This window comes from Macrosteles quadrilineatus, unplaced genomic scaffold (assembly GCF_028750875.1).
Source record: "Macrosteles quadrilineatus isolate MER2022 unplaced genomic scaffold, UCM_ALF_1.0 Scaffold_1__1_contigs__length_201487025, whole genome shotgun sequence".
NCBI lineage: Eukaryota > Metazoa > Arthropoda > Insecta > Hemiptera > Cicadellidae > Macrosteles > Macrosteles quadrilineatus.
In genome coordinates, this window is record NW_026542594.1 from 161,742,920 (window position 1) to 161,762,176 (window position 19,257).

At 35.2% G+C, this 19,257-nt stretch overlaps 1 protein-coding gene across 1 annotated transcript in view; it reads right to left on the reverse strand.

Moving 5' to 3' along the window:
- Window positions 1-1,818: 1,818 nt before the first annotated feature.
- The window catches only part of LOC128988652 (lateral signaling target protein 2 homolog), a 31,411-nt gene continuing 13,972 nt past the window's right edge, over window positions 1,819-19,257 (reverse strand). The window contains exons 7-12 of the mRNA XM_054410144.1: window positions 16,349-17,113; window positions 16,013-16,099; window positions 8,924-9,043; window positions 6,781-6,950; window positions 5,920-6,080; window positions 1,819-5,386 (exon numbers count right to left, since the gene is read on the reverse strand). Of these exons, the coding sequence (XP_054266119.1) occupies window positions 5,168-5,386; window positions 5,920-6,080; window positions 6,781-6,950; window positions 8,924-9,043; window positions 16,013-16,099; window positions 16,349-17,113 (1,522 nt within the window). The 3' untranslated portion in view covers window positions 1,819-5,167. The remainder of the gene's footprint in view (window positions 5,387-5,919; window positions 6,081-6,780; window positions 6,951-8,923; window positions 9,044-16,012; window positions 16,100-16,348; window positions 17,114-19,257) is intronic.

The window sequence follows — 19,257 nt, forward strand, 5'->3', positions numbered from 1 at the left end:
TGTGCTAAATTGCTTGTGGATCGCTTCAGCCATTCAGGAGGAGTATGTGGAAAACAAAAGCTGGGGTGTCGTACAAGAGCTTCGCTCGCTCCACTCAAAAAATATGGCTCCAAAACAACTTAATGCCCTGACAGTTTTATGTTTCCCAAATCATTAAGGTTTTTTTCTGGAACAGCTGAAGACAATTAATTTTAATGTTAGGTCTGTAGGTGTACTGTAGAGGTCGTGTTTTGTTTACAACCTGTTTCTTGTTATTTCAGTCATTTTAAACTTCGTTCAACCAAATAATACGATCTAATCATAAACAATAACTCGGCCTCTACTTATACAACCAATCAGTAAAGCACAAATCAAGAGATTAGCCCTAAAATAATAGAAAAAAAACTGCATTGACACTAGCGCCCAGTGTCCACCATGGCACCATACATGAACTAGACACAAAAAACTAGCTTAAAAATTTACAAGGTTATAGACATACCACGAACAAAACAACCTGCGCAGAAACGAAAAGATCACGTGGTTCGCGCAGGTAGGTGTGGCGTACCATTCAAACCTGCGCGGCTCGAAACGGCCCAGGGTTCTTTTGTTTCTGGTATTACTATAGTCTATGGCAGACTTATTATCATTATCTTATTACATTGTTATTATTTTGTTGTTATCTATTGGATTAGCCATTCAAAAGATTCAATATATTTGTTTGCTATGGTATTGTTGCAAGTATGTTGTTGCATTTACTTTAACTGCACCATTTTTTATGGTCAAAACCAGAAATTTCAAATCTCAAAGCTTAAACGATAAAATAAATTAAATCTTGAATATTTATACCCGAACATGACACTTTTCATTTTCCTGGTCAAGCAAGGCATTAAAAATGGCCAAAATAGAGGGAAAAACATTTTTAATATTCAAATCAAAACTGAAAACATTAGTATTTGTGTATCTAATTCCAGTAGCCTATTAGTATTTACATAGTATTTGTTTCAACAGTGTTAGTGGTGATCTGTTTTCTCCATTGCTGCCATCTTGAGTGTAAACGATGCTATAAACAATTGCAAAGCACCAACAAATTCTGCAGTTTCAAAACCAAAACTGCCAAAATATTCAATTTCCAAAACTTTTCAATCCTAAAACTCGTTGGATCAAATCTAGAAACCTAAACTTCTCTAAAAAAATTGATTGTTTTGAGATTTGGTTTAGACACAACACTACCATTATTGCTAACTATTTTGGAATTGTTAGTGACTTCAACTTGCTTAAAATAAATCTATATTACCAAATCGAGCAGCTTCAACAATCATACTGTTAAATTTGCTGATCAAGAAGTTATTTAAATTTGTTCTAATGATGCCACATTGAGCAATACGCTGTTATGTTCTAACTTTATACCCAGCATATTATTTAACAATTTTGTTAACGATAGTTTTGTATTAAAAAATCCCTGGCCTAAAGCCATTTTACCAAAAACATTATACCCAGCATATTTAGGCATTAGATGTATTTTATCTTTTTACCCTGTGGTTGAAAAGTAGGAGTTAAGTAATAAAGTGGAACTGATTGTAGGTCTACAAAAAGTGCCTCTATACCTCCATTAATCAGCAAGAACCTTTTCACACAACTGTGGTTTCTGTGAAATTAAAAACTGTGAAACAAATTTTTGTTCCCTTTTCATTTATTATTTCAAAAGTTCATTTCACAAAATAAATAGAACACCATTACCGGTATGGAGAATTTTTTAATTTAAGAAAAAATTGATATTACAGAAAGATTAGGGATTCTATGACATTTTCTGGGTAAAAAAGGTTATTAAGTCAAGGACAATATTTGTATCACCAACTTTTTATTTATAATAATATACAAGTCATATCAATTAGAAGATATATTTAATACATTTGTGTACAAATTACATAAACTTTAGAGTGGCAAAGAACTAAATAGAAAAATATATCTGTATATTTATACTGTGGAACCTCATTTATTTCTAGGAAAACTAGGTTTTACTATATCACCTAAAAGTGATTGATTAAAGCAACAATAACAATAGAATATTAATGTATGCAATGAATGTAATACAGACTGTATACAAAGTTTTATCAAGCTAGTTCTGAGTGTAAAGAAACAACTTCGAAGGTATTATTGGGTTGTTGGCCTTAGATGTTATTTATCCATAGTGTAAAAAATATATGACTTGCCAGCGTAAAGGCAAAACTTAATACATTGTTGTCAACTTGTGTTAAAGATTGGAACTGTAACATAACATAATATAATATTTATTCTAAATTAATTTTTCACTTGAGACTGATGTTAAATTACAAAAAAGCCATTCTTAAGACTACTAAAACACAGTAGCTAAAAAATATAGAAGTTATCTTTGTGCAAATGTTATTTTATTATTATTCATCCCGAGATAGCAAAGAAACTTGTGAACTTATTTTTGAGAGATTTGTGTCATTAGCATTGCGCAGCATACAATGGCAGGACCAGCTAAGAAATCTACGATTCCTCGGGGTTTCTGCTACATGATTCATTAAGATTTGTAATAAAACAGTACTGCTTATAAAACTTACGACAAAGATAAACCAATAAATGAACAAATCATATTATTAGCATGGACAGTAAGGTTTGTTAGAATTTCTAAAACCAATGACACATGACAGGGTTATAAGGTTTGGAGATAACTTTGGTGTTTTTAATGTTTACTACACACTAATTACATTTTTCAATCAAAGCATTATAATATGATCAGACCCATGTTCACTATAAAATTCATAATATTAGGAAAAAAGCTATTTATATAAAAAATACTAGACAAATTTACATTTTTACAATGATTTAGTTACACTAAGACTTATAACTTGAAGACTTGATTTTTTAAATATTGTCTGTAGTTTATTTTTATTATCCTCTAATAGTAAGATTGCAAATGAATGTTAAGAATAGAATTTTAACTAACACATATTACAATTATGTAAGAATTATAAAATATTTTAGAATATAATGTAATGCTTAGTACTTTCAGTGAATTTCCCATATAGGGAAGAAGCTGTTACCATAAGTCTTATGCTAAGACCTAGACTCAGGATTGATTAACTTATTCATTTTTATGTCTCCAGAACCCAAAAACACCATTCGTTCAAATTCATATAGCCTAAATAATGTTCTGTGTCTTAGAACAATAACTCAAGTAAAAATCATCAGATTTTGATGAAATTTTGTACAAACGTTTAAACCTACATTTATTGAAACGAGCTTGCTAACCAGCATGATTGGACTATGGAAAAATGTTTAAATATGTGGTTTCTTGGGTTAAAGGTTGGTTTTAGATATAGTTGCATGTATTTGATCAAATTCGGTAAATTTATTTATTTCATACCAAGCTAGAAATGTTCACTAAAACCACACTTTATTACCCTCCATGTAGCAGCAAACATAAGTACTAATTAAAGTGCATGTTATTTAAATAGGGAAGGAATGTGACATATTAAAAACAAATATTTCAGTGAAAATCCAATCAGGCAAATGGAAATTCGCTTAGTCTGCAGTTTTGCTGAATATTTATCAAAGAAACAAGTTGAATTATTCAAAGGTAAAACATATTACACGCTAACTTTCCGAGCAAAAATATAGAAAGAATAGTTTTAATTTTGGTGTTACTTGAATTTGAATAACACATGTCAATAAAAGTGTGATTGTTAAATCAACAACTCAAATAAAATGTTATTGATGAATATTCTTTAATCTAAAATACAACAATTCCCTGAAAACATTAGGATTATTTTCAAATTATTTTTGCCTAAACCTAATGCAAACATAGGCTTATAGATTTAAAGTAATCATGTAATACAAATTGGTTCTACAAAATAAAGAACAAGTTATACACACACTCTTTCATAAACTAGAATTATTTATCACAAATTATTCATCTTCTATTTATTGACCTTAGGTATAATTTCTTAGCTATTCCCTAACAAACTATGAAATAAGAATGATCTTGTTAAAGTAGGAGAAAGTAAAGTAGTGAAGGGAAATTGTAGTTTAAAACAAAGCAACAGCAGATTTTAATGATGACCTAGATTTAATAGATCATCGAGTCAATCATTTATAATATATAAAAAATACCAGACTTTGGCCGTTATGTTCAAACGGCTAGTAATAATACTTAAGAGTTGGAAATTTATCGGCTATTATAATAAAGTCCTCTGGTAATATATTGACAATAACTATATAATTTTAAAAGGGTAAAAGTAGTTGCCCAACAGTAAATATTTGATACCAAATAATCAAATAAAATTAGAGTTCTTAGCATGTTAATTCAAAGTAAAAACAGTTTAGATTATCAGTTACTTATCATGCATTTTGAAGACGTGCTAAAAAACTAAGAATTTAAATTCTCAATAGTTTGAAAATAAAATAAGCCCTTAATTTAATGGAAGCTGGAGGCTAAAGGGCTAAAAAGTTATCCACTTATCAGTTTTGAGCTTTTTTATTAACCCTATTCTATTTTTAAGTGTCAGATAGGTAAAATTATTTGATTAATTTTCTTAATCTGGACATTTGTGTGAATTGAGACTACGGATTACAACTAAACTGAACATTATCTATAGGAGAAACCCACTTTATTAACCCTTACACTCACAGCAACTAGCAGTCGGCCAACTCAGGTCTTGGCATATTTTCTTAAAGACCACTAACACAACAACAAAAATAAGTCACATAAAAAAATATGTTTGTTGATTAAACCTAGAGTTTATACTCCAACAATTAGAACTTTACATTGAATGAACAGCACCTAAACTAGTTTGAGATTAGTGTCCAATCCATGTGATAAAAATATATTTGATTACTTCAGGTACACGCCAATAAAAATATTTCACATTTTTTACAGACGAAATTGGGTGATCGTGAGATATTGATTTACTATTTTCATCATGTTTGCAATTATTACTTATGGTTACAATTTTAGAAGCATGAAATGAAAGTTAATTCCGAAAACTCAAGAAGAGAAAACCAAATCCACTCGCATTACCATTCAAGCTCGATTGTACAGCTTTTCTTTTACAATGCAAATGTACAATACTAAAGTACAAAAATAAATAGAATCCGACCAGCGGAAAGAGAAGGAATGTTTACTGAGTCTAATGTGTAGGAATAGACTCGACTGAGAATGGTGTCACTTGGTATATGAAGCAGCGATTGCATACTCTGACAGGCTTGGCATGTCCATAGCGAGGCAGAGGCACAGAGTTGGAGCTGCATCTCGCACAGAACACCTGAAACCAGAACTTGGTGTCACTTTGTATATTAAGCAGCGATTGCATACTCTGACAGGCTTGGCATGTCCATAGCGAGGCAGAGGCACAGAGTTGGAGCTGCATCTCGCACAGAACACCTGAAACAAGAACTTGGTGTCACTTGATATATGAAGCAGCGATTGCATACTCTGACAGGCTTTGCACACGACTGCAACAACATTATTGTAATCATTCCCAGCAATCATCTCAACACCGGTGCTTATTCTTTGCAATAGCCGCTTGTGATCATATTTTGCAACAACGGCAACATTTGTGATTATTTCCTACAATCGCAGCAACATCCGTGGTAATTTACTTTGATCGTGGCAACATCTGTGATCTGTGATAATTACCAGTGATCGCAATGTCCGATGCTATAAAACAAGAACAAACAGCAATATCAGGCAGTTTTTTTTTCAAAATAAAAAAAAATTCCTGGTCTTATACAAAATTTACATACAATTCACAATGTCCCCTCATCAAAAATCATGTACAATTCCTAGTTTTCCGGGTTTCCAAGTTGGATGGACACTCTGAAATAACCACATTCCGTACAACCCACATTATGATCTATGAATGTTGCTAAATTTGGAAAGCAGAAAATATTTTGTGACCTTATAACACAACATACCTTTCCACAGTTACGGCAGTGATGTCGGCGGCGAATGACAGTGAACATTGCATGACAGGCCATACACACCGGAGCCGCCTCGTCTGGCAACCACAATGGAGCAGCTTCCACCAGCCCCTCCTGTGTATTGCCTCCCCACTCTAGGGCGTCCTCACACACTTCTACAACACAACCAGACAGTACAGGATACAGTAGGATGTAACAGCTACGGGAAAACCATTGATGGTAGTCCAAAACATTTGGCAAACAAATCTATACAACAAAATCATTCTTCTACCATTTTATAAATAACATTAGTCACCTATCATTAATATAAACAACATTGATCATATATTGCATACACAGAAAGCGTTTATAAACATGTGCAGTAAAAAATTTTCGATTTTGTCAGTATTGCAGTTGGTGTTTACGGTATTGCCACAATCGTGGAAGACGATGATGTCGCCATGACCATAGGAGATGTTCACAATTTGGCCATAACCTCCAAAATGTACACAATTTCAATATAACAGCAGAAGATGTTCACAATTTGGAGGTGACTGCAAAAGATGTTTTTTGATTTTACCGGTACCAAAGACAATGATTTTGCTGTGACCACAATAGATGTTCTCACCATAATGCCTGACAATGTTTACCATATTATTAGTCTGGTTTTTTGTACGCTACAAAAATTGCACCAAACTTAAGTTAGGTTTTCCGTACAAATTCTAAAATACATGCATAATTCATGTTATTTATTGATTTAATCTTGAAGAGTAAAAAGAGTAAACACCCAGCCTCCGTGGGGGCAGAACACAGAACATTACAAGGATTAAGGCGGTTTTTAATGGTAGAACTATATCATTTTATCAGTTTGATTACCTGGAGGAATTTCTGGGATTTCTTCTTCCTCTTCGGGTTTGCTGTCAGAGGAGTTGATAAGGAAGACACTTTTCAAGATGTGGCGGAGGTCACCAGCAAAGTTTGTTTGTAGTTGGTCAGCTACACCGGAGATGCAAACAAACAATCTGTGCAGAAGATCTCCACTGGATCTAAAGCAAATCAGACAACTATAACTATAAAGTTTTGAAAAATACAGTAAATCTTACTAATATTATAAATGTGAAAGTTTGTGTGTTTGTTTGTTTGTTTGTTTGAAGTTCAATCACGCATAAACCACTGGATGGATTGGGCTGAAATTTGGCATGATGATAGCTTACATTCCCGATTAACATATAGGCATATTCTTATCTCAAAAATCCTTTCGGGCTCCGCCCCAGTGGCTCTGTAATTCCCCATGTTAACCTTATGAGTATTCATATTTAAAGTGAATTAAAGAATTAAGTCAGCTGTTTCAAATAAAAAAGTTGGTTCTATGATATGGAAAAGCATTAAAAAGTTATAAGATTTACCAACAGGGTGCAGCACTATATATTTTTTTGCATTTATGAAAACAGCTAATTTGAACTAAGCAGCAAAAAAACTAATTCGCAAAGGGAACTGTCAAAGTAGGATTGTTTACAGTTATTTTTATGTTTTTCATTTCATGAATAATTTGTGATATTTTGCGAATTGTTGATAATTTATTTTTCTCTATTGTTTAGGTGAAGTGGTAGAACATTATGGCTATGGTAGATGTGTAATACCATAGAATACTGTAGATTTAAAAAAGCAAATTTTATCAAACTGTGTCCTCCCTTATTGCAAACGCAAAGCTTGAGTATAACTGCAATAAGCATTTTATACTTATATTCCAACCCCGTACGAAGGACGGGTACTCTGCTAGTCTCTTATACTATTAATATATAGCTCTTGAAACCATCAGATGGAGCAACCATTTGTGTTTTCTTCTAGAGAAATATGTGACAATCGACTAAGAGCTCTAGAGGTAAAAAAGTGACACCATGCATACTTTTGTTTTTGAAAAATTAACAACTTCTAAATTTGGTTTTTAGGTTTTGCGTCTAAAAACAAACAATTTCTAAATTTGGTTTTAAGGTTTTGTGTCTATCTTTAACATTTAGTCAGCATATTGCTTAGAAGAGTGAAAGGCCATCCAGTTGACGTATTCATGGAATTTCCGTTTGAAATAGCCTACATAGGATTTATCCAGTTTTGTCATAAAACACTTCTGTAGTTTTGAACATATGTTTATTTATTTGTTGAATAAGCTGAAAAGTGAGCTGGTGCCATGTAATTTTCCAAGGGGGATCTTTTATAAATTTACAATGGCTGTTACTTCATAAGTCTTTTGAGTGAGACAATCTGGATTTTGGGGTGACATAGTAGTAGTAATATTCACTTTAAAACAGATGTTAACTGGGACGGGTGGCGTCGTCCTGTAATCCAGCTACTAGGAGGTTATGAATTGTGGATATTTATAGGCATGCACTGTGGATGCGATACTCCCTAGTGTGGATTAACGTCCACTCGAGTGAGTACGACTACCCGCAGTACTATCCTGAAAATTAGACCAATTCGCATATACCAAGGCAAAAGTGTGGTTCGGTCCCTTAGTTGTCATTAGCTATATGGGCTATTAAATTAACAGCTGTGTCTAAGGAATAAGTTTGCCTTAGTCACTAACAAGACTACAATATCGCGCCACCCATCCTACACTCATCTCCATTCATACTTGGCTTAAAATACCTACTTTGGTATGGTCGCCATTTCATTGAAAAAGTATAAAAAAAAGATGTAAGATAAGAATAAACAAATAATAGTACCATTCTTGCACTATTTTTTCACAAAAATGTAAACTTAACCTGGGGTTACAATCTTATTTTACTTATTTATACAGTCCCGTGCATATTGGTTAGTCCTCATTGTTTTTGCCACAGGATTCACAAGAGTGTAGCACTTGTCAGGCATATCTCGTGGCAGTCAGTTTCGATTGTTCCTAGTTTTCATAACTTAGCGAAGATGGCGGACGCCAATCAACACAAATTATAGAAAGGTGACTTGCGTAATCAGATGTTAAATTGTTACAAGCTTATCTGCTGTTGTGGTACGCAATATACGAGACCTGAACTTTGCGCGAGCCTCCATCTTGGTAGCATGTTGCACAGCCTTGAGTGCGAGAGCCACTTCCTCATCATCCTGACAATCGGAGTTGAAGGAGGAAGTCTCACTCGTAATGCTGCAACTACCACCATTAATTAGCAGAATTATAATAAACTGGTTATCAAAACTGTGTTATTCGATTCTCCCTACAGACAATCAAATTGTGTGTGGTTTGACTGTACACAGTAGAAGCCCCTGTCTATACTTGGTGTGGAGATAGGCTAAGATACTGATGGGCTTTCCAATACCATACTATAAACCAACTATAAAGTTCTTAACAAAACACATATAGCCTACTACACAAGAGCGGAACATGTGCAAATGTTGGGTGTGAGAGTAGTATGTTCTCTTTCAGCGTGTTGTTTGGCTGCTTGTGTCAAGTCAGTCCAAACGAATGGTTAGAGCACTTTAAGTGCCTCCTGAACCCGCCTCTGTTGTTAGCCAATGTCTATGTACTTCCATTTATTCAAGACCACTTTCTAGATAGAGGGAGATTTCTTAATCGCGGGAGATGATTAGGATTTATCTTCAATCGCGGGGAATATGATATCCTCGACTGCTGGAGGTGTTCATGATATATTGTTTCAGGGGTTTCACACCCCCCCCCCTGACCTTAAAACTTGATTTTCTACAAATAAAAAATCTTTTTTATATGCCTCTAAATAGCCTAAAAACGTGAGTTTGTAGGTATAATTTTCAATAGTTTCCCGGACCCCCTTTTTACCTGGGAGGTATTCCATACCCCCCGTGTTTAGGAGGTAAACAGCCTACAACCCAAGATTCCAAGCAATGGCCCTCTCTGAGAATCCGTGCTGGAGCCGTCCCTGGTTCGTTGACAAATTTTCTAATAGATGCTTGGAAGTAAAGGTGGGATTTGGTTTTAGAATTTAACGTATAGGTTTAGCAGCAAAACAATGTAAATATTATAAGTCATTACAAATAGTGTCACAGTTTTAGTCGTATTTAAAGGACGTTTGTCTGAAAATGTTGTCAACCCGGCAGACGGTCTAATGACCATTGCTGTAATGTGCTATTTTTAGTTTATTTTGTTTTTGTTATGCAGAAGATTATGTTTTGTTATAAGTTGCTATGTATTTACCGGTATACAGTTTATTTTTGTGTTAATAAATGAATTTTTCATTCATTCATTTAATTCATACTAACGGGCTTTAGGCACTTGCACTGGGCTGTAGTTTCTTAATGTTTTTTCACTGCCTACAACGCAGTTTGTCAAAACCTCACACTTGAATATCCGTCACATCTTAGCCACAATGGGAACGGAAACCTGAGATATATTTCGGTTAAGGTAGAGGTGTTTTACTCGTTATCTAGGTAATGATTATGGCTTCAAAACAGAAAAAGTTAGTGGTATCAATGGATGACAAACACAAAGAGTTTAATAGGTTTAACAACAGAGAAACTCTAATAAAATAGCTTAGTGATTTTTTACTACAATTTGTGTAATATTTTCTGTAATGGTTGGCTATACAGCTCTACTTTTAGTTTTAGCTATTGTCATTTAGTTTTATATTATCATGTGTTAATTGTTATTGTTTACTTCTAGTTGATATATACAAATAAAAATACTTTTACCTAAATTATTCTATCATGATTAATTCTGATTTTTATGAGTTTAATACATGGCACAGTCTTTATTTGCATAGTTTGGGGTGACCAAAGGCTTTGGTTGTTTCAACTATTTATGTAGGTATTAATACAGACACTGAAATTTAACTTTTTTACCTATACAAACATATCAACAACTTTTGTGGTATCTACCATTATCAAACAAGTTTATCATGGCTCATACACAAGTAAGAATGCCTGAACCTTTTTCCTTCCATCCAGCGGAATGGTCATCTTGGAAAAAACGTTTTGAAAGATTTAGAACAATTAGTGACTTGGATCAATCATCTGAAGAAAAACGAGTACACTCATATATGCAATGGGCCCGAAATCAGAAGAAATATTCTCATTCTTCAAAATGACCAATGAATAAACAAAGTATAAAACAGTCATGGACAAATTTGATGGGCACTTCAATCCAAAGAAGAATATTATTTATGAAAGAGCCAAATTTCTACGTAGAAAACAAGGACTAACAGAAACTGCAGAAGATTTTGTGACAGATTTATATTCTCTTGCTCGTACCTGTGAATGGGGAACGCTTGAAGATGAAATGTTACTAATAGTCATTATTGTTGGTATGCGTGATCAAGATTTGAGTGATAAACTACTATTAGAAAATAAAGGTACATTGGAATCTGCAATAACTTCACTTCGCAAATCAGAAGAATTGAAACGACACAAAGAGGAATTGACCCTCCCATCAATCGAAGCTGTAAATAAAAACCAACGTGCCAAAAGAGAAAATAGGGATCAAGGGAGATTAACGTACTCAAGCTCAAATGTGAGTGATCAGGAGCTATCCCAACTCCTGTGTTTGGTGTGGTTCAACCCCTTCTCATCGAAGAGGTCTGTGTCCAGCAAAAGATCGCAAATGTTCTAGGTGCAAGCGAAATGGCCACTTTTCACACTGTTGTCTTCAAAACAATGTTCGAGAAATAGACTTGGATCGTTCAGATGACTTTACCCAAATCACTAATGAACCAGACCCATCGAAAACATTCATTGGGTGTGTTCATTGGGATTCTGGTAAAACAAAAAATGATCCCTGGACAATAAATGTAAGACTTAATGAAGACACTGTCAAGTTCAAAATCGACACAGGAGCTGACGTGACAGTAATACCATCTAACATAAAGCTAAGCAAAAAAATTGAAGTCCAGCCTACCCAGAGAACTTTAAGTGCGGCTGGAGGATCGCCTCTTTCTGTTATTGGCACAGTCACTGCAAAACTCTCTTACAAAGGACAATCGTGTATGAAAAAAATGTATGTGGCTGACAAATGCACAACACCACTACTTGGCAAACCAGCAATAGAAAAACTAAAAATAATACCGGTTATCCGTGAGGTATCCAAAACTAATTTGAACAAATCTGCTAATGATTGGATAACAAAATTTCCTGACCTTTTCAGTGGTCTAGGAAAAATGAAGGGGAGCTACAAAATAGAACTTAAAAATGATGCAAAACCTTATCGATATCAGTTCCTCGACGGATTCCAGTACCTCTTTGGGAAAAAACAAAGAAGGAGATTGAAAATATGGTGAATATGGACGTTATAACACCCGTTGATCACGCTACTTCTAGGTGCAAGATGCAAGATGGTCGTGGTGCCTAAGAAAGATAGCACTCAGGTTCGAATATGTGTGGACCCTACTATGCTTAATAAGAACGTGTTTCGACAAACTCATCCTATTTGGGGCATTGATTATACGATGGCTCGAATAAAAGATGCCAAAGTCTTTTCCAAACTGGATGCCAACCATGGGTTTTGGCAAATAGCTCTTGCAGAAGAATCTCAAGATCTCACTACGTTTTTAACTCCTTGGGGCCGATACAAATTCAAAGTTCTTCCATTTGGTATCACAAGTGCTCTCGAGTATTTCCAGAAACAAATTCAAGAAACCTTAGGATCTCAACAAAACTGTTTAGCTCACATCGATGACATACTTGTATGGGGTTCCAGTCAAGAGGAACATGACTTGATCTTAAATGAAGTTTTACAGAAACTCAGAAATGCTGAAATTACATTGAATAAAGACAAATGTGTATTTTCTCAGCCAGAAGTACAATTCTTAGGACATCACCTTTCATCCCGAGGGGTTCAAATCAGCCAAGAAAGAGTCAAGGCCATTCTTGAGATGAAACCTCCATCTGATATAAAAGAAGTACAACGCTTCTTAGGGATGATTAATTTTTGTGGTAAATACATACCAAATCGATCAGAAATACTAAAACCAATCCATGATCTACTTAAAGAGAAAAATGAATGGTTTTGGGAAGAACAACAACAGCATGCGTTTGAAAGTATAAAAAAACTTCTGACCTCAGCACCCCAACTAGCATTTTACGACCCTCGCTTACCAACTCTTGTGTCAGCGGACGCTTCTTCTTATGGTCTCGGTGGATTGCTTCTTCAGAAACATCATGATGGTAAATTCAGACCTGTTTCTTACATTTCAAGGTCACTTACAGAAGCTGAAAAATCATATTCAAATATTGAACGTGAAGCCCTAGCAATCACATGGGCTTGTGACAAGCTCAGAGACTATATAATTGGTCGAGAGATTGTAATTGAAACGGATCACAAGCCACTTGTGAAAATCTTCTCATCTAAGAATTTGGATGACATTACACCTCGCTTACAGCGAATGAGACTTCGCATGATGAGATACTCATATTCAGTGACATATACGCCTGGAAAACACCTTGCACCAGCAGACTGCCTTTCAAGATGCCCCATTCCAAGCAAGGAAACATATGACATGGAAGAAGAAATTGAAGCCTTTGTTCAAAATGTGGTTGAAAACATACCTACAACTGATGAAAACATAAACAGGTTACGGGAAGCTCAACAAGCAGATCCCATATTCAGAAAGATTGCAGTATACTGTCATACTGAATGGCCAGAAAAATCATAACTTCCATCTCAACTAGTCCTTTACTTCTCAGTTAAAGATGAGATATCAGTGATGGACAACTTACTTTTACGCAATTCTAGAATAATAGTACCATCAAGTCTTTGTCAAGAAATGCTTCATAGAATACACATTGGTCATCTAGGAGCCACCAAATGTCGAGAAAAGGCTAGATTCAGTTTATGGTGGCCAGGAATGGCATCAGATATAAATATGATGGTAGCTTCATGCCCAACATGCATCAAACACAGAGAAAATCTAAATGAGCCGCTCATTCCTTCCGAGTTTCCGAAACGTCCATGGGAAAAGGCAGCAATGGATTTGTTCAAGCTCGATGGTAAATGGTTCATTGTTATAACAGATCAGTTCTCAAGGTATTTTGAGATTGCTACCCTACAATCCCTCACTGCCTCTGAAGTAATTGAGAAATGCAAGTCAACGTTCTCTCGCCACGGTATTCCTGAAGTCTTATACTCAGACAGTGGAACGCAGTTCGGCATCACTGGTGCTGAATTCAGAAAATTTGCCAAAGAGTACAACTTTTTATGCAAAACAAGCAGTCCTCAGTTTCATCAGAGCAATGGCTCAGCCGAAGCAGCTGTCAAAATTGCAAAAGCTGTTCTAAAGAAGAACAAAGGAGATACATATTTAGCTTTGTTGTCTTACAGGAACTCTCCACTTGCCAACGGTTACAGTCCAGCACAGTTATTATATGGACGTAGACTACGGGACAATTTGCCTATCTTACCATGTCATCTGGAGAAAAAGCCAGACTTCAGTAATCTCCGAGAGAAGGAGAATCATTATAGACAAAACTACTTAAACGAAATTATGATCGACGACATGGTGCTCGACCCTTATCAGATGTAAACCCAGGAACCAAAGTTTGGATATCTGATCTGAAACGTGAAGAACAAGTCGTAGAAAAGTTAAACTCACCACGATCTTATAAAGTACTGACGGACAAAGGAACAATAGTTCGAAGAAACCGGTTTCACCTACAACCAATGCCAAACTTTCAAAAGGAAAGTTACCACAACCATCAAGCATCAACAAATGGTCAGAAGGATCATCGATCCAAGGAAGACAACGGTATGTGCTTAACAAACTTTTCAACAGTTAACCGCAACCATCAACCATTAACAAGTGGTCCGATGGATAATCATGAAGACATGCCAAACTTTTCAACAGTTCCTCCAAACACCTCTGGAATGTCTTCTGCTAACATAACAACCCGATCAAGACGGCTGATAAAACCTCCCAAAAAACTCAACCTTTAAAGAGGGAGATGTTATGGTTGGCTATACAGCTCTACTGACTATTGTCATTTAGTTTTATATTATCATGTGTTAATTGTTATTGTTTAATTCTAGTTGATATATACAAATAAACATACTTTTACCTAAATTATTCTATCATGATTAATTCTGATTTTTATGAGTTTAATACATTTTCACTGTTATCTGGCCTTCCCATTTTTTTTTACATTGCTACAGCTGGTATACGTTGGATAGTCTATTTTGAAACACATTTTTCTATACCAAAAAAACCTAGAGACACCAAAACTGTTCCACAGATAGTGTATTTAGTTAATGAGGATATCTGGATAGGGGTTGTTGAGGGGAATACAAGAATTTGTCATGTAGGTAGATGTAGATCTGAGTTTTGATTTGAACAATTTAACCAAAACCAATATTATTAAAATTTGTGTTCCTTGTAGCAGCAAACCCAAAGTATTTATCACTGAGCATGGTTCTAAATCCATATACAGGGTGAGTTTTAATTAAGAGATACCAAGATGGCGGCCGGAGATGACCATCTTGTCAAAGTGAAGCACTTACTACCCAACAATGTTTGGAAGTGGTCTGGGATTGATATTCGAAAAAATGTAGAAAAAAGTGGGGGGGACAATTAAAACTCACCCTGTATATAAAATCCAATGTATGTATGTTTGTTTCTTTGTCCTTTATGGACTCCGAAACCGCTCGACAGATTGTAATGAAATTTCAGGCATTATTAAGAATTATTCAAAGATGGTTTGTGTGACGTTTGGTGCAGACCCGTCGAAAGGGCTCCGCCCCAGTGGCTCTGGAATTTCCCATGTTAACCTTATGAGTACTCATTTTTAAATGGAATTAAAGAATCTTAACAGCTGGTTCAACTAAACAATTTGATTCTGTGATGTTCAAGAATAGCATTGTGATTAAGCCATGAGAACAAGCTCATTTTGAAAATAAACGAGCATTTGACATAAAACCACATTAGGATAGGACGACGTCTGTCGAGCCAGCTAGTACGTTATAAAACTGTTGAATAAATTACAGCTGTAATGGGGGCGAATACATTATATAATGCCTATTAAATTTATACAAAATTACATTTAACTGAAGATTTTGTACAATTTTATGGCAAAAGGGATGATATTGGTGTATCACGACACAGTCTACAACTAATTTGTTTCATAACTAATTAGGTCAACAATTTAAATACAAGAGCAGCTTTGTTACCTGTCGGAGGTTACACTGGACGTGAGCGTGGTGTGACAGCTGGAACAGGAGGAGGAGAGACTGTCAACTGCGTGCTCACTTCTCTGTCTGGAACATATAGCGATTGTGTTGAGGGAAGGGTTTGAATGCGCATGCGCAACTTGCTCACCATTCTACATGATTTTATCCATATAAAATTATAAAAACCATTTTGAAAATTAACTTTTTTGACCTTTTAATACAATGAAAGTTCAAGAATTGCATACCGGTACGTTATTTTAAGTCCTCAAGAATTAAACGGGCACAAATTCCAAAATATGGTTCAAAATGTCCATAGGCATAAATAAAAAGATTTACCTGTTATCACAGTCTTTGGGCAGAGGACCAGAAGAACAAAGTGCTTCCCAATTTTCAGCGTAACGAACATGAAGATCCTCAGAGGATTGACCACTTTGACTTTTCGGTTTCCACTCTACACATTTCACTTTAGAATCGTTTAAATTTACATTTGGTTTAAATTTGTTATAATTATCAGTATTTATAATGTCTCTACTAGAATCAGACTGCACACTATTTACAGAACTCTCATTATTCTCAGTCTGAGTGTCTCTTTCCGAAGTGCTAGGCACATCGGTATCACAAGCCCATCTAACGTCCTCGTTATCTTCTCCATCCTCTTCAGTTTTTGAAGGCACTTCGGTTTTTGACTCGTTCATCTGTTTCAATAAACATTCCTCGCAGGTGTTATCTATCGTGTCTTGTTGCAAGCTCCTGTTTAGCAGGCCTTGCTTGGTCATCGTAGCGTCCTCTGATATGTCCACTGAGCAGGCGCAGGGTATGATCGGCAGTGTCCACTGGCCATTGAGGTTGATGACTCCCTCCTCGCCGTCGCTCTCGTCGTCAGCCTCGTCAGGTGTGGAGGGTCCCTCCGTCTCTGTGCTGGTCTGTTGCGGCACGTCGTCTAGACTCTCCGGACTGTCTGATGTACTCTGCAGAGTCACCACCCCGGAGTCGTCAGCAGGCACTAATGTTGCTGGCAGCTGCTCCATCACTGTCTCACACTCAGAACCTTCCCCTTCTCCTCCCCACCCCGAGCTCTCTTCCTCACTCAAGTCGGCAACACTGTAAACAAAAATTACTTTGTTTTACATCTTCATCAGGACTTCAGCTATGGTCTGGCTTGCAGTAAATTAACAGAATTACGAAGCTTATCTGTAAGACTTAACAAGACTTTAGACTGCTGTCAGACTTTATCTAGGGAATGTTACAAAAATATTTCTGAACAGATTTCTGGAAATCGAGATTTTACATGTATGCTATATGTGGAGGCCCTTGTGCAAATTGTCTTTAACATTTCAACAACTACTTTTTAGCTGAACAAATTTACATTGAAGAAAACCATTTTATTAAAATAAATATTAACTAGTGGCTTGTATGAACATAAGTCCCTAAGAAGCTCAATAATATAAAACAAATTATTCTAATATTTAAACAAACTAAGGAATATATTATCTATTTGTCAGAATATATATCCCTGTGTAAAAAACAGTTTGTTGTTTTTCTTTGTGCCTTTGTTAATGTTATTTTCAATAAATCATTCGAATCACTACAGTTTAACTCTGATAAAGGCAGCAAACAACTGTTTGTGAATAGATACTGGTTTACTAAGGTAGCTTTGGTCTTGTGGTTAATGGTGATAAAAAAGGCTTCCCGATTGGAATTTTTGAAATTGTCATCGTTAAACATGAAAAGGCAGATAAAGGTGTGTTGAGGTAAGCTTAGTTCTTGGCCAATCCCGCTAAATTAGCATCCCTACCCAGTTAATATTTCTAAGTATATACTCCTTTTGTTAAGGTTTAACAACATTAGTGTAAAGTAAAGGCATCTTATTGACCAAACTTAATCCTAGATTTTGTTCTGATCGACATAAAAAAAAACTACAATTAGTATAAGTTTATGTGGTGGTATTCCTCATAAATGTGCGATTGACGTTGCATATTCTATCAAATTAGGCATAATCATCGGCTGATTCTTAACTCTTTTGCGAGCAACAGACAGCACCTCTTTAAAATCGACAAACAATATTAGTTTTTCCTCCCATTGGAACTTGTCATAGTACTTACTTAATTAACAAATATATATTTACTGTACGGACCTAATCCATCTTTATTCCCAGGTTATTTTCTAAGAGCAGTGGTTGAGGCTATTCCACTTCATACAAAATACTGGTTAAACGCTACAATAAATCTCAAATTTAAAATAAAGAAAGTGTAGAACAAATCTAGAAAGTTTTGAAATAAAAACTAAGCAGAAGTTTTCCATTTAATCTTTAATCGTTAATTATCTAGGCAATGTGGCTATTTAATGTTAAACGTTAAAAATACAGTACACAAATTTGAAAAAATCACATTAAAATAATTTATTTCCATATTCTATAACGTAACTAAAAAGTCTTAATTATTATAGGTATTGTTATCCCTGGTTTTATATAGTATGTTGTAGAATTTACTGGCAAATAAGTAATCCAAATATTAACATTGCGTACTGAGGTACTGACTTGATGATAAATCACGATCAGCTGTATTGAAGTAAACAAAAATCATCAGTAAATGGCTTCTAATGCTATTCTTATGGAGAACATTTTACGTTATATCTCGTTTTCTGGTAATTTTATGGGAATTCTACTATTTTTCCCGAGTCTCTGGGGTCAAGACCTTTAATTTAAGACCCCTCGCACTTTTCTGCGACTTACCAGACGTCCACAATTTTCTGGTAAAAATTTTGTCTTACAGAATTATATATAAGGATGATACTGCTAATTTACAGCATTTGTTTGTAAAATTTAGATTGTTGATTCATATTATAAACAAATAGTAATTTACCTACCTTAATCAGGATAAAACTTTATCAATAAAATTAGCCTATTTTTTCATATACCGTAAACTGTTTTGTTTCTTGTTAACAATCTGACAGTTATTAAAATATAAACTAAAGGTGAACTTACTTAAAACGTTTGCTGCGGGCTACTATAATTGTAGTACCTGACCACAAGTACTGCACGTGGCCTACTATAAATGTAGCAGTGCGCTCCCCTCACTTACATTGCCTTGGTGTGAGCCCAGCATTTTGAATGGAATATTATTATTGTCACCACGTGTAGTGTCGGTTTTGTAAGTCATTTTGGTGCGATTCGTTTTCAGATTGGTCATTTTTGTATCTGTGTCAGTGTGTGGGATTTTGGCTTAAATTAAGTGACAAAGAATAGG